This window comes from Eriocheir sinensis, chromosome 69 (assembly GCF_024679095.1).
Source record: "Eriocheir sinensis breed Jianghai 21 chromosome 69, ASM2467909v1, whole genome shotgun sequence".
Classification (NCBI taxonomy): Eukaryota; Metazoa; Arthropoda; class Malacostraca; order Decapoda; family Varunidae; genus Eriocheir; species Eriocheir sinensis.
Window position 1 is genome coordinate 4,009,140 of NC_066577.1, and position 15,230 is coordinate 4,024,369.

Here is a 15,230-nt window from a genome sequence, read left to right on the forward strand (position 1 = left end):
AAAACAAGGTCAGTGACCCTGGTATTGCCAATGGATGTTCCGCAATGACTCCGGTCCACAACTCTGCCCAGTACCCAGTCCTTACAAGTGTTGAAAAGAGATGGGGCAAGGACACAGCCCAGCCTCACTCCCACATTCACGGGAAAGAAGCTGGACAACCCCCCCCCCCCCATCCTTCACAGCACACACTGTCCCAGAATACAGGCCAGTCAGCAAACCAATAGTCCTCGCAGGAATCCCACGGAGTCGCAGAAGATCCCAGAGTGCCTCGCGATGCACTGAGTCAAACGCCTTCTTTTATTTAATTTGAGATCGACATAGGCTGCAATCATCCCCTGTCGAAACCCACGTCGATCGGCGCTCCACCAGTACGCGAAGCGCTAGGACGGTCCCTCAATACCTCCATGGATACGGTCAGTTAATTGTTGACTTGCCAGGCGTGAACCCGGACTGCTCAGGTCTCTGCATCTTCAGTAGGTGGCTGCGAATTCTCATCAGCAATAGGTGAGCAATCACCTTGCTTGGCACACTGAGCAGTGTAATACCACGGTAGTTAATTGTTGCAGTCCTGTTGGTCCCCTTTATTCCTTTTCCAGATAGGGACGATCAACCCCCTCTTCCAGTTTAATGGTGAAGCATATTAAGCAGCAGAGAGGATCAGGAAGAGGAAGACCTACGAAGCGATACAGAAATATATAGGTCAAAAGCAAAAGGAGAAGAAGTCTGCCCTGGAGTTCCGCACTCTTTGGACAGCAGCACGATCAGTTAATGGTACCGGTACTTATTCGCTGGCACCAATACCACAAACAATGGTACCACTATTACCGGCACCAGTACCGCTAGCACCATTGTTTACTTCCTCACAGGAGCAGGAAGGGAAGGCTACGATGCTCCACAGCACGCCACAGAAGGCCCCGACACCGTCTCTCTGAGTCACAGCGCGCCACAGTAACACGGCAACCATGTCACGCAGCTCCAAGATACACAATAGGCCTCCCAGCCCCCTGGTGGAGGTGAAGAGCAAGGTGAGGTTTATGTGGGGGTGTGGACGTGTCTGTGGGTCACTGTACGTGTCTGTGGGTTGGTGGGTGTATCCGTGTACATTTTTGTGGGCGTCTGTGTACGCTTCTGGGTATTTCTTTATAAGAAGTCCGTTTCCCCCTCCGCCACCCCGGCCCCCTACCCCCAAAACAAGCCTGGGGACCTGTGGGAAATTTGGACTTCAGGGGAAAGGCAAGTTGACTGAAACATGGGTCTCCAAAATTTCCCCCAAACAGGGAAAGTTACCTAGTCCTGAAACTTTAGGGGAAGTTCCCTAAACCTAGTGTCTTGCAATCTAATCTAACATAACCCAGCCCTACCAAGCAGCCTGTGGTGCGCCCACCACCGCCCTGCTCCAACCTGATACCAATGACCTATGTAGTGGACCCGCCGCTGCCCCACTCCGTTCCGCGCTGTGTATTTCCGCCAGCCCACACCGCATGCCGAAGAGATTTAAACTAACCTAATGTAATCTACCTAACAGTGGGGCTTCACCCCCCTCATCCCCCCTTCCTACAGATGAGCTGCAGCAACGGATACCGCTGCAGCCGGTTTCTTGACGAGTGTTGGGTGTGTCATTGGATGGCCAGCGTAGTGGACCCACCCCTGCTTTTGCCACCCCATCCTTTTTACGCTGCCTATTTCTGCCGGCCCACACCGCATGTCGAATATATTTAAACTAATCTAACCCAACTTTACATACTGTAACCTATGCTGAAGTTAAGGCTAATTGGCGATCTTGGCAGCTTGTGGGTAATCTTCCGCCACTCGGCAATGCTTGAAAGTTGTCAGTGTGCATCAATGGGATTGAACCCAGGTTCATGGGCTCACCACACCCGCACGCTAAACACTCGGCCACCGCTGTGGGATGCGGAAAACTGTGTTGGTGTAGAGTGTGTTTGTGGGGTGGGAAGTAATACCAGAGTGATGATTAGCACACTAAAATCCATTGGTAAGAAATGTCACCCACTGGAGTAAGTTGGGTGTAATTTTGGAGTAATGTTGTATTGTGAGTTTCTCAAATTATATCATTATGAAATGGTTTGATTGTAAGCAAACGCCCAGTAATAACAGAGATTGGTGTTATTAACACGTTGCCTGCATCTTGAGCCGCAGTTGCACCATAGATTGCATGCCTTGCTTGGGAGTTGGCACGGTATTATTCTAGTGTTTGCCCATACTTACCCCTTGCAACCAAAATTGGCTAGGGGGCCATTGAGACTCTGGGGAATGCGGTGGTAAACATGAAATGCGTCGCAAATGCATAGTTTTTGAGTTATGAGGGGTTGAAAAATACCCTAGATGTAGGGAAATTCCTTACAATTACTTAGATGTAGGGAATTTTCATACGTTCCGTGTTTTTTTTACAACGTACAAACCACGCAAGGTAATTATTAAAAAATCACTCCACACCTCAAAAATACGATATTACGCCTCCATGTTGTACTTAAGGGCATATTATACATACGGACGATGTGTTTACATGGCAACGCCATTGCTATATGAGCAGCGTTGCCAACGATCCGGTTAGCAATGATATGCTAGGTGAGACCAGGTCCACCATGTGTGGTTATTTATTATTATTTTTTTTTTTGGAACACGCACCTTTGCCTAATACTATTTCAGATGGTACGCTAGGTTAGCAATGGTACGCTTGGTTAGCCATTAGCCCACGCATGTGAGACCAGGTCCACCACACGTGGTTATTTTTTTTTTAGAACACGCACCTTTACCTAATACTATTACCGATGGTACGCTTGGTTAGCGATGGTACGCTTAGTTAGCCATTAGCCCACGCATGTGAGACCAGGTCCACCACGCGTGGTTATTTTTTTTTAGAACACGCACCTTTAAGAGGGGGGGGTCCAGGGAGGGGCGCAGCCCCCCCTTGGTTAGCAGGGGGGTCGAGGGGGGCGAAGCCCCCTCATTAGCAGGTCGTAAAGTTCGGTTGGAGTAGTTTAAATATGCTCCCCCACCCAAATACCCCAAGCTCACGGAGGTCTCCCAAGATCGTTGGGGGAAGGGGATTAATTCGGCTTCTTTACTTTTAAGTACTTTTTTTTTTTTTTTACAATGATATATGGAGGCGTATTATCGTATTCTGGAGGCGCGGAGTCAATATCCACAATCACCTTGTATACTGGGAATACGAGCCCGTGAAGTAGATTCAAAATCCGGTCAGTAAGGATTCACATATTCGAACAGCTCGGGCAAGAGGTTCGAGAGCCTGCACTTCCTGCACAAGCCGCAGTAGTGTTAAAGGTGCGGTGTTGGATGGATCCCGGCTAGCTGATGGTTTTACTTGTGTCAGTGATAAACAATGAAGATACACTGTGTTTGGTGCCACGGACTCTACTTGGAGGACAGAAACCTTGCGATGAGGTGACAACCTACTAGAGAGAGGGGGCATGAGTGTGGTGGAGGCGGTTTATGTGAGCACAGATGGCCGCCGGTGCCATGTCAGATGGTGAGGTGAGCATCGTTTGGTGGGTTCACTATGCTTCTCTCCCAAAACAAGCTTGGGGATCCACTGAGTGCGTGGTTTTCGTATGGGAAACACTAAATTCGTCGCAAACGCTTATTTTAAGTGGTGGTGGGATGAAAAATTCCCTAAATTTAGGGAATTTCCCTAGATCTAGGGAGTTTTTATCCCCCCTCCCCCCACTAAAAAATACGCGAATGCGACGGATTTTGTGTTCCCCACCCGAAACCCCGCATTCCCACCAGGTCCCCAGGCTTGTGTGGGGGGGAGGGGGGAGTATGGGCAAACACTAGAATTTTACCGTTGGCACAATAATGATTCAACAAAAGTTAGCATTCACTGTCATTTTTCACCTCTATTATAAATGCTGAATGGACACTCACATTTGATGCTCTTCGTGGGAGACACAAAGGAAAGCATAAGGAAACATAGTGTGGTAAGTGCTTGTTTATTTTCTACCATCATAATGGAGCTCTAAGCTTAACCCGCAAAGGGTTTCCCATGCCACATGATGTGCTATCATAGGGTGTGCATGTAGGATTCACACGTCACATGATGTTTTTCTTTTAATTGTTTTTTGCGCTACTCATTTATCTTGTATTATATAGGTAATAATTATTTTCCCAGGAGTGTCTGGCACATCCCCCTAGGGGCCTAGAAGATATGGGGCTTGGGTACTCTCCTTGGTCATTGAAGAGGCGAAGGGAAATCATGCCAGTAATTGGGCCTCAAGCAGCCAGGGTTGACGTAGTCCACACAAACAATCAAAGAGCCCTGCTGTTGTTTGGAAAGATTAATGTGGTGTCACTCCTCTCTGCCACTCATAACCCCTCTATGGTTGACAGTAGGAACAGATTCACACACATTTACCAATCATGAAGTCTGAATGTGTAACTGATGCCACTTGTTGACGAGTCAGATGCAATTATTTCGTCTATAGGTTATACTCGCAAAATGCTGAAATTGTGTAATAAGTTAATTTTCCATTTTGACGTCACCATGGCGAATGCACACATACAGCATGTGCAAAAGTCAGGAAAGAAAGATAACTAGAGACACATATTCTTGAAGTAATACGTCAGCTCCAGGGTGAACATGCAGTGGAATGGCCTGCACCTGGCCCTCATTCAGCTTCTACAGACACTGCACGCCTTACTGGAGGTCACTTCATACGATCCATGCAAGTTCCATCTGATTCCCAGAAACAGCGAGTGCAGAGAGCTTGTTACTCTGCGAACACGCAACACACCATTAGCGGCAGTGCCAAGACACTCGCTACCGCTGCTGAGAATGTGCCGTTCCTCTCTGCGTGGAGCCGTGTTGTGCAGAGTGTCACACTCTGGCGCACTTCTAAAACATATCAAAGTGTCATTCCTCGAAAAATGTAAATGAAAATAGTATAAGTAAGGAGAAATATTGAAAGACATAGTGTAAGAGAGTGTAAGCACATACTCTGGGCACCTCATGCGAGTTGCCAGGTTGTAACAAAGAAGATGTGTTTGGTTCATATATATATATATATATATATATATATATATATATATATATATATATATATATATATATATATATATATATATATATATATATATATATATATATATATATATATATATATATATATATATATATATTTTTTTACGTCATGACCTATTAGCATGGGTAGGCTTCTTCAGTGGATCCTGATGGTTGGTCCAAGTCTTCTTTCCGGTGGGTCCTGATGGTCGGCCCAATCCGTTCTGGCGCAGGCGAGTGTTTACAGTGGCGCCATCTTTCATTGGCTCATGCTGCCCTCCCGGAGCTCATCTTTGATCCTAGAATCTAGAGTCCATGTTGATAGGTGGTCTTCTGGACAGCCTGTGGGTATTTTTAAGCCACTCGGCGGCGGCTGAAAAATCCCAGCTTTGTGTCTATATATATATATATATATATATATATATATATATATATATATATATATATATATATATATATATATATATATATATATATATATATATATATATATATATATATATATATATATATATATATATATATGGTTTTGTGTAAAAATGGTTTCTATGGTTGATGTATATATTATTACCTAAGAAAATAATGATCACGTGTGAAATATGTGGCTGAAAGGCTGAGTGTGTCTGTAGGTGCGGGAGTACATGTGGCAACAGTGCAGGAAGCCTTGGTCTGGCGCGCCTGCCCTAGAATTTAAAATATGACGAGTTGCGCCGTTTAAATGGTTTCATGGTGTTTCCAGGGTGATTTTGAGTTTGAGATGGAAAAAAAATAGTTTTTTTCGTAACCTGTGAGGATATGTTATGTAAATTAACGTAACACTTAACGGGTTAATGAATATTTTTCATTTACACACAAAAAATGCAAAGTACATTAAAACACTGTCCTGTTATGAAGAAGTATAGCTTAGAAATAGAAAACCACTTTCATTTATATTATGAGTGAATAAACTTATCATAATTCAACTTCTACAAATTTACATTTATATACTGGAAGACATTTGAACAAGCTGCTCTTTCTCCGAACCATTCCACACTTAGTTTGATGGTAAGAACACATCCAATAATAATAAAACTAAAAGCAACATCACTGGTGAAATAATTTTCACTTCTAACAAAACAAATATCCTTCCGACACCTCACACCTCTCTCACCCTCTCTCTCTCTCTCTCCGCAGTTTGATGCAGAGTTCCGGCGGTTTAGCGTGGACCGAGAAAAGTATGAGAGGCTTGAGGACTTCCGGCAGCTGGTTGAGGACCTGCACCGACTGGCCAACACCGCCTTTGTGCTGGCCTACACCGACCCCAGGGACGGCGACCTGCTGCCCCTTACCAATGACGACAACTTCCGCAAGGCCCTGCAGTGTGCACGGCCGCTGCTCAGGATCATCGTGCAGCATAAGGGTGAGTTGGTAACGCTGTGTACTGAGGGAGTGTTGGTAGTGCTGTGTGATTTTGGGTTGGCAACTCTGCAAGAACCGACTGCCAGGCATGTGTGGGGAACAGCCTCGCGAGGACTAGCAGGTCTGTTGTGTTGTTATGTTTTCCTCTAACTCCAGTCGATGGTATTGGCTGTCAGCTCACAAGAGGGACGCTTCAGCCTTTGTTTACCAACTTTTCTCAGTCTGGGTGGTGCCGCTGCAGCACCGTGTGTGTGAAGCACTGATTTGAAGACTGGGACTCAAAATAACCACGCCTTCAGAAATAATACTACCCCGCTAACATCAAATGAAATTATCCTGGAAATGCTGAAAAGCAATGAACAGCCATTTGCGACACCCAACTTCAAGTTCAGTGTGGAGTGTTGACGAGTGCTTACATTCAGCACTCACCGGTTATAAACCATTGATAGACACAAACCTGCAAGCCTGCAAGCAAGGGGTAGTTTTCCCTCTTTCCTTCCTTCCTCTCCTCCCACCTTTCTTTTTTTCCCTCCTTCCTTTCTTCCTTCCCTCCCTCCTCCCTTCCTTTCTTTTTTCCTTCCTTCCTTCCTTCCTTTCTTTTTTCATTCCCTTCTTCCTTCTTTCCTTCCCTCCTTTCTTTTTTCCTTCCTTCCTTCCTTCCCTCCTTCCTTCCTTTCTTTTTTCATTCCTTCCTTCCCTCCTTTTTTCCTTCCTTCCCTCCTTCCTTCCTTTCTTTTTTCATTCCTTCCTTCCCTCCTTTTTTCCTTCCTTCCCTCCTTCCTTTCCTCCCACCTTTCTTTTTTCCCTCCTTCCTTCCTTTCTTTTTCCCTCCTTCCCTCCTTCCTTAACTCTCCTCCCACCTTTCTTTTTTTTCTTCTTCCTTCCGTCCTTCCCTCCTTCCCTCCTCCCTTCCTTCCTCTCTTCCTTTCATCATCAGTGTTTACGTTTGCCATATAAGAATGAGTCCACCCGGAAAAGCACCTCTGTGACAGTTCCCCGTGTGGCTGCATGTGGCACTGTAACACCAACACCTCCATTCACTCGCTCACCTCCCCTTCCTCTTCCCCCCACAGGCAGCCTGGAGCACCTTCCCAATGGGTCATCGTCTGCCAACAAGATGATCCCCAGCATTCTGTCCCCCTTCGTCACGCAGCCCAGGAACAAGCTGTCAATATCCTACCCTCAGGACTTCAGACAGGTGTGTGTGTGTGTGTGTGTGTGTATTTACCTAGTTGTAGTTTTATAGGGCCTTGGCTTATGCTTGTGTGGTCCCGTCTCCATATCTGTATCTGTCCAGTTTTTCCTTAAAGTTGTGCACACTTTTCGCCGATACTACATCCTCACTTAGTCTATTCCAAACCTCTATGTTTCTTTGTGGGAAGCCATATTTCTTTGTCTCTCAAGCATCCTCCTTTTCTCAATTTTTTACTGTACTCGTGTGTTGCTGGTGTTTCTTCCTTCTCGTAGTAGTAACTCCTCATTGTCTACTTTTTCCATTTTATTCCATAATTTATAAATTCTAATGTTGGCAGGATCATTTCCTTTAAGGGGAAAGTTTGCTGTTGATTAACATTGCATCTATGGTCATGAATAATTAATGTGTTGTATATATTAGTACCTTTATTATCATATGAAAATTTCAAGCTGATCAGATGATATGAAAATTTAAGAAAATTATTTTTCATTGTTTTTATGAAAATTTTGAATTTATTTTTCTCAGCCATTTTCTTACTGAATTTCTTGTGACACGCATATCTGATAATTCATTGTTATTCTAAGAATTTATCAAGATATTTTTTTAAACTGTTTTTGTTAATCTGTAAAAATGTTTTTAAAGTATTGAAAATTGTTTTCGAAAATTTCCCCATATATCGAAACTATGCTGTTTTTCAAAACAAACATCTTGTAGAACTTTAGTATGATAAACGATGTTGTGTGTCCTAAAATTTCATGAAAATCGTGCAGAACATAAAAACAAAAAATAATTTTGTTCATTTTGTACCAGTTTTGAGAAAAACTTGATTAAGGTTTTGCTTAAGTTCTTGGGCCCAGTGATTTACATAGATTTACATAGAAAATCAGACCACACAGACCCCATGGTCCAGACTTGGTGGTCTGTCCTTAAACCTAAGTGATTTTACATTAATCAGAAGACTCCAAAACGTTGCATTTATACTCTAGTTGATATTAAGTTGATGTAAGAGCTTATTTTGAAGGAGTCATTACACTGGACCACTGATGGTGGGAGCTTATTCCATTCTCGCACTATAACGTTGGTGAAGAAAATTTGGTGCAGTCTGGGTTACTTTTGTACATCATCTTTTTTTCGCCATTTGTTCTCGTCTTAAAGTGTCATCGATCATAAACAATGTTGATCTGTCTACATTCGTGAAACCATTAAGTATTTTAAAACATTCGATCAGTTTTAGGATTTGTTCAGGAAGGGATCATTTTTTCGCGTCTGACGCTGAACACCTTCTAATTTAGCAATATCCTTTGCATGGTGGGTCTGACTAAACTGTTGAGCGGCGTATTACATCTTTATATTCTTGAACACAAAGTTTTTTTTAATGCCCCCAACATTCTGTTCGCTTATTTGCTGCATCGATGCATTGCTGTGAGAATTTGAGGTTTATTCGAACTTCTTATTCCTCGTCCAATTTGAAGGACCTGGCACTTGTCTGAAATTTTGTGCAAATCCTCTTGGTCCAACATCCACGCGTTTGATGTATGTAATGAAGAAGCACTGGCCAAGGACCCTGAGTTAAATCCGTCAATCACTACTCTTTGTTGTCTGTTGCTCAACCAATTCGCGATCCATTGGTTTACTTGACCGTCAATACCTATTTGCTTTAATTTGTAAAGTAATTTATGATGCGGGTACTATACTGTCAATGCTACTTTCATATGAATTTTATGGGATCAGTAATCACATATCAGTGAGTGCATAAAAGGATCAGGCACCTTGTCCCCCCTTGTAAAGGTATTAATTGCTCAAAGGTGAGGGTGTCAGGGCACGCAACGCCCCTCGTTGTTGCAAGGTTCTGTCAGTACTCTCCAGGTGCATAGCTATCGGTTGGAATTCCTATGTCTGTCTTCCTCTTCTTCTTTATTGTCTTCTTCGGTGTAATTCTTCTCTTTTCTCTCATTTCTAATCCCTTTTCTTTGTATTCATTTGTTCTAAACATTTTTTGTGAGCAGGTTGCACTTTTCATATCCATAATTGAGTTCCAAAACTGTTACATGGGTTACAAACTTCAGCCTGAAGATTGCTGCATGTTTGATTTTCCAACACTTATTCCATATTCTGGCATGCCAGCTAATGTGCCGCAGGCAGCGTGCGACACCCACGCAGAAGCCATTTAAATCTCCTCGCTTTTGGCATTTAAAATTTTGTCTGACTGAAAAAAATCTGCCATTTGAAAGCCAAAGGATTGGGTGTTGCCATAGACCATATAACTCAATCTCGTATTTTTTATTAATTATTTTCATATTTTCACGGTGGACTCTCCCCTTAACCTTTCTTCATATGACAGTCCCTTAAGTTCTGGAACCATTTTCGTTGCCATCCTTTGTATTCCTTCTATTTTGTTATGTTTTTCTTCTTATGGGGAAACCACACAGTTTCTGCATATATCAGTTTTGGTCTAATCATAGTGGTTATTATCTTTTTCATCATATCCTTATCCATGTAGTGGAATGCTATTTCTATATTTCTTACCATTCTATACGTATCACCGAATATCCTATTAACATGACTCTCAGGCTGTTGACTATCTTGTGTTGTGTGTATGTATGTATGTGTGTGTGTGTGAGTGAGAGTTATTTGTCTCTGTTTTTGCATCTCTTTCTCTCTTTTTCCTTTTCTTATTTCTTTTCTTTTTTTTTTTACTTTTTTGCCTTTGATAAATTTAGTTCAGAAGAGAAGGAAGGAAGGATGGGAAAAAGAGAGGAAGGAAGAAAAGAAGGAGGAGAAGGAGAGGAAGGAAGGGAGAAAAGAAGGAAGGGGGGAAGATTTTTTTTTCTTTTCCTCCCTTTTACTATATTCCTCTTTCTTACTTTACTCTCAATGTCTTTTTTCCCTTCCTTCCTTTCCTCCTATTTCCTTCCCTCCATCCTCCATCTTCTTTCTCCTCTCTTACTTACTGAATTTGATACTGTTTGCTGATGACACGGTGCTTATTGCAGAAAATGAAAGTGACCTACAAAATTTGTTCATTGTGTTTGATAGTGTCTGTAACAGGAGAAAGCTGAAAGTAAATGTCAACAAAAGTAAAGTGATGGTTTGTGAGCGAAGTAGAAGTGAGGTTGTAGATTTTATATGCCCATATAGAGTGGGAATTGAATGTGAAAAAGAATGCAAAATAATTTTGAATGGTGAAGAAATGGAGGAGGTCAATGAGTTTAAGTACCTTGGATCAGTTATGTGTAAGCATGGTGGTACAGAGGGAGAGATAAGAGAAAGGGCATTGCAAGGAAGAAGGGTGGTAGGGTCTTTGGGACGAATCATGAATGGCAGAAGTGTGAGCATGGAAGTAAAGGGGGATTTGAGAAATACAATAATAGTACCAACCCTCACATATGAAACGTGGGCCTGGAATGAAAGTCAGAGGTCTAGAGTGCAGGCAGTGGAAATGAGTTATTTGAGGAGTGCTTGTGGTGTGAGTAGAATGGATGGAATGAGTAATGAAAGTGTGTATGAGCGTTTTGGAATGTGTCACAGGGGTGAAGGGAAGAAGAGTGGAGTGGTGGAAGAAGTGACGCGACGGACTTTAAAGTGATTTGGCCACATGGAGCGAATGGAGGAGAGTAAGATGACCAGAAGGGTGTATGTGAGTGATATAGAGGGAAGGAATGCTAGAGGACGACCTCCAGTGAAATGGAGGGATAGGGTGCAAGAGTACGTTAGGGAGAGGGGGGAAAGATCCTTGAGAAACTTTGAGCAGGCAAGGAGGGAGTGTCTGGATAGAGAAAGTTGGAAGCTCTTCTGCTGTGGCCATCCCCTGGTGGGAGCTCCTAGGAGCAGGCGTCGATGAAATGATGATGATGATACTTCTCTCTTCCTTTCTTCCCTGTCTGTCTTTTTCCCTCTTTTCTTTCTTTCCACACACACACACACACACACACACACACACACACACAAACGCATGCACTAACACTCTCCCTGTCCCCCCAATTAAACAGGTCGCCGCCATCATCGACGTCGACGTGGTTCCGGAAGTCTGCCGCCGCGTCCGTCTCCTCAAGCACGGCTCAGACAAACCTCTCGGCTTCTACATCCGCGACGGCACCAGCGTCCGCGTCACCCCCATGGGCCTGGAGAGAGTGCCGGGCATCTTCATCTCGCGCCTGGTGCCTGGGGGCCTGGCGGAGAGCACGGGCCTGCTGGCGGTGAACGATGAGGTGCTGGAGGTGAACGGAATTGAGGTGAACGGGAAAACGCTTGACCAGGTGAGGATTTGGAGTATAGAGGAGGAATGTGAGGAAGGAACGGAAGGGAGGGAGAGAGAGAGGAAGAGAAAGCACGGAGAGAGGAAAATAGAAGAGGAGAAAAAAAGGAATAGGAAAAAGAGAGATAAGGGAAGGAACAGAAGGGAGGGAGAGAGGGAGGGAGGAAGAAAAAGCACACAGAGAGGAAAATAGAAAAAGGAGAAAGAAAGGAATAGGAAAAAAAGAGATAAGGGAAGGAAGGAAAGAAGAAAGGAATGGAAGGGAGGAGGAGAGGAAGGGAGAGACAACAAGAGAGAGGAAGGAAGGAAGGAGGGAAGGGAGGAAGGAAGAAAGGAATGGAAGGGAGGAGGAGAGGAAGGGAGAGAGACAACAAGAGAGAGGAAGGAAGGAAGGAGGGAAGGGAGGAAAGAAGAAAGGAATGGAAGGGAGGAGGAGAGGAAGGGAGAGAGACAACAAGAGAGAGGAGGAGGAGGAGGAGGCAGCTTGTATGTATCTTCTTAGTTTCTTTTTTTCTTTCTTTCCTTCTCTGTTTTCCCTGTTTCCTTGCTTCCTTTCTTACCTTTTCTCTCTTTCTCTCCTTTTCATCTTCATTTATGTCTCTCATTTCTTCTTCCCTCCTCTCCCCTTCTTTCTTTCCTTCCTTCCTTTCTTTCCTTTTTCTCTACCTTCCCTCCCTCCCTCCTTCCTTCCTTCCTTCCTTCCTTCCTTCCTTCCCTTTCTTCTTCCCTCCTCTCTCCTTCTTTCTATCCTTTTTCTCTGCCTTCCTTCTTTCCTTCCTTCCTTCTTTCCTTCCTTCCTTCCTTCCTTCTTTCCCTTGTTTCCTATTTTCATTATTATTCCTACATCACCATCATCACCATCACCACAACCATTATTAATATTATCATTCCATCACCACCATCACCATTATCACTACCACCCTGACTATTGTTGTTCGCTCACCATCACCTCACCACCCACGCTCACCACCACCACACAGGTCACGGACATGATGGTGGCCAACAGCAGTAATCTCATCATCACCGTCAAGCCCGCCAACCAGCGCACCCTGTCCTCGCACACCCCAAGGCGCGGATCATTCTCACGCAACTCCGCCATGTCCTCCGGCTCCCACCAGTCCCAGCACAGCGCCTCCGACGAAGACCGATTCGACCAGGACGAGATTCGGGACCTCACGGCTGCCGGCGACGGTTCCCTGGGGGCCATGGGAGGGGGTGTGGATGGGGGCGGTGTGTTGTCGTCTGCTGCTGCCGCCGCGACGCTTCACCATGTTACGTCGCCGCCGGGGAAAGATGAAGGAGTCTTGCATCTATAGGCTTAGAGATTTGAGGTTGGAGGAAGTTGCGTTTCGCTTATCGGGGCTGAAAAATGGGAAGGTTGTATTTGCCAGCGTGAAGGACGCACTTTTTTTTCAAGTGCTACAATATGATGAGAAAGGTATCCTGACCTCACACACACACACACACACACACACACACACACACACACACACACACACACACACACAGGACACACCTCAATTTTTTAGAATATGAAGAACTATCCTGGCCTCGACCACACACACACACACACACACACACACACACACACACATAGACACACTAAGATGTTTTGTTGGTTGTTTAATGACTTTCAGCACATATCCACCACATACTACAAGCCCAACATGCAACATACAGGGCACACATATTTTGTATTCTTCTTTTTCATCTTTTTCTTTTCTACTTTTTCTACTTCATCTTTTTCCTCTTTGTCATCTTCTTCAGCCTCTTCTACATCTTCATCTTTTTCCTCTTCTTTTTCTTCTTCATCTTTTCTTCTTCATCTTCTTCCTCTTTGTCATCTTCTTCAGCCTCTTCTACATCTTCATCTTTTTCCTCTTCTTTTTCTTCTTCATCTTTTCTTCTTCATCTTCTTCCTCTTTGTCATCTTCTTCATCCTCTTTTTCCTCTTCTTTTTCTTCTTCATCTTCCTCTTTGTCATCTTCTTTATCATCTTCTTCTTTGTTATCTTCTCAATCTCTAATTGAGTCGGCTGCCCTGTGTCCCGGGGTGATGGGTTCCACAGGCTCAAGGGTCAGTGTGACAGAGATGAGCACAGAGGCCACGTGCATTTATAGCCAATGCCCCAAACTTTACCTTGCCTATTGCTTAGTTTGGCCTACAGCTGATGGAGCATTCACCACCCTTGACGCAGGCTGATTTTTTGAGTCGTATTGTGAGCGAAAAATAAGTGTGTCTTCCACGTTGGCAAGTACAGTATGTTTTGCTAAGACTAGGAAATTGGGGATAGATAAGGTGAAGGTTCATTGTGTTTATTATGGCTGAAAACTATGACGATATATGGCTTTATTTATATACATCTCAGCGTCTCAGTTCACCCCTTTAAAAAGCCTCTTGTGGAAGTCACTGGGATGTTCATGGACTGTTTTGTGATGCCAGTGATAGCTTAACATGACTTCTGCGTCTTGGAAGGAAAAACCGCCCATGAAAACCCGGTTAATCTTCTCAGTGGCCTTGGGAAATAGTCGTAGCAGGAGCCCAAGGTGTTTAAAAATATGGCCCTTAGAGTGGAGGTTACATGTCACTTATTGTGGCTGTGGGGCTGAAACATGGAAGAGTCTTGCATCTATAGACTAAGAGTGAAGGTTACGTGTCACTTATTGGGGCTCCGGGGGTGAAACATGGAGGAGTCTTGCATCTATAGACTAAGAATGAAGGTTACGTGTCACTTATTGGGACTCCGGGGCTGAAACATGGAGGAGTCTTGCATCTATAGACTAAGAGTGGAGGTTACGTGTCACTCATTGTGGCTCCGGGGCTGAAAGAACGTGGAGTCTTGCATCTATAAACACTTTCCGTCCTGGCGTTTATGAATCAAGGTGGAATTTGATGCCTTAGAGTTGCCTTAAATTGGGGTCATGATTTATTATTATTATACATATGGTCTCTAGTACTATGATGGGCACTCTTTAACCCGTCCTCTGCGATTGGCATGGATTTGGCTTTCACTGGTAGCCTGGTAACATACACTCCCAGGTCTTTCTGTGCCTCTGTGGTGGATAGTGGAGTGTTTCCCATGTGGTATTGGTGCACTGGATATCCCTTCACTGGTAGCCTGGTAACATACACTCCCAGGTCTTTCTCTGCCTCTGTGGTGGATAGTGGAGTGTTTCCCATGTGGTATTGGTGTGCTGGATATCCCCTCCCAAGGTGCAGGACTTTGCTACATTTTTCTCTATTGAATTGTAGCAGACACTTTTTGTTCCACTCCTGTAGCTTGGTGAGGTCTTCTGGTAGGAAATCCGCAGTCAAGGGGTTAACATCTTCACCTCCTTTGTGGC

General features: G+C 44.1%; 1 protein-coding gene across 7 annotated transcripts in view; it reads left to right on the forward strand.

Moving 5' to 3' along the window:
* Positions 1-618: 618 nt before the first annotated feature.
* Positions 619-15,230, forward strand: part of LOC126988409 (partitioning defective 6 homolog gamma-like) — an 18,207-nt gene continuing 3,595 nt past the window's right edge. For 3 of the 7 annotated variants that reach the window (XR_007741911.1, XR_007741914.1, XM_050846468.1), the window contains exons 1-5: positions 619-1,025; positions 6,212-6,437; positions 7,510-7,634; positions 11,621-11,887; positions 12,867-15,230. The exon at positions 12,867-15,230 is cut by the window's right edge. Coding sequence is in view for 1 of the 7 variants with exons in the window: in XM_050846468.1 (XP_050702425.1) it covers positions 963-1,025; positions 6,212-6,437; positions 7,510-7,634; positions 11,621-11,887; positions 12,867-13,202 (1,017 nt within the window). In the remaining 6 variants the exon portion in view is untranslated. The remainder of the gene's footprint in view (positions 1,026-6,211; positions 6,438-7,509; positions 7,635-11,620; positions 11,888-12,866) is intronic. The other 4 variants (XR_007741910.1, XR_007741913.1, XR_007741912.1 and 1 more) reach the window with 4 other exon arrangements.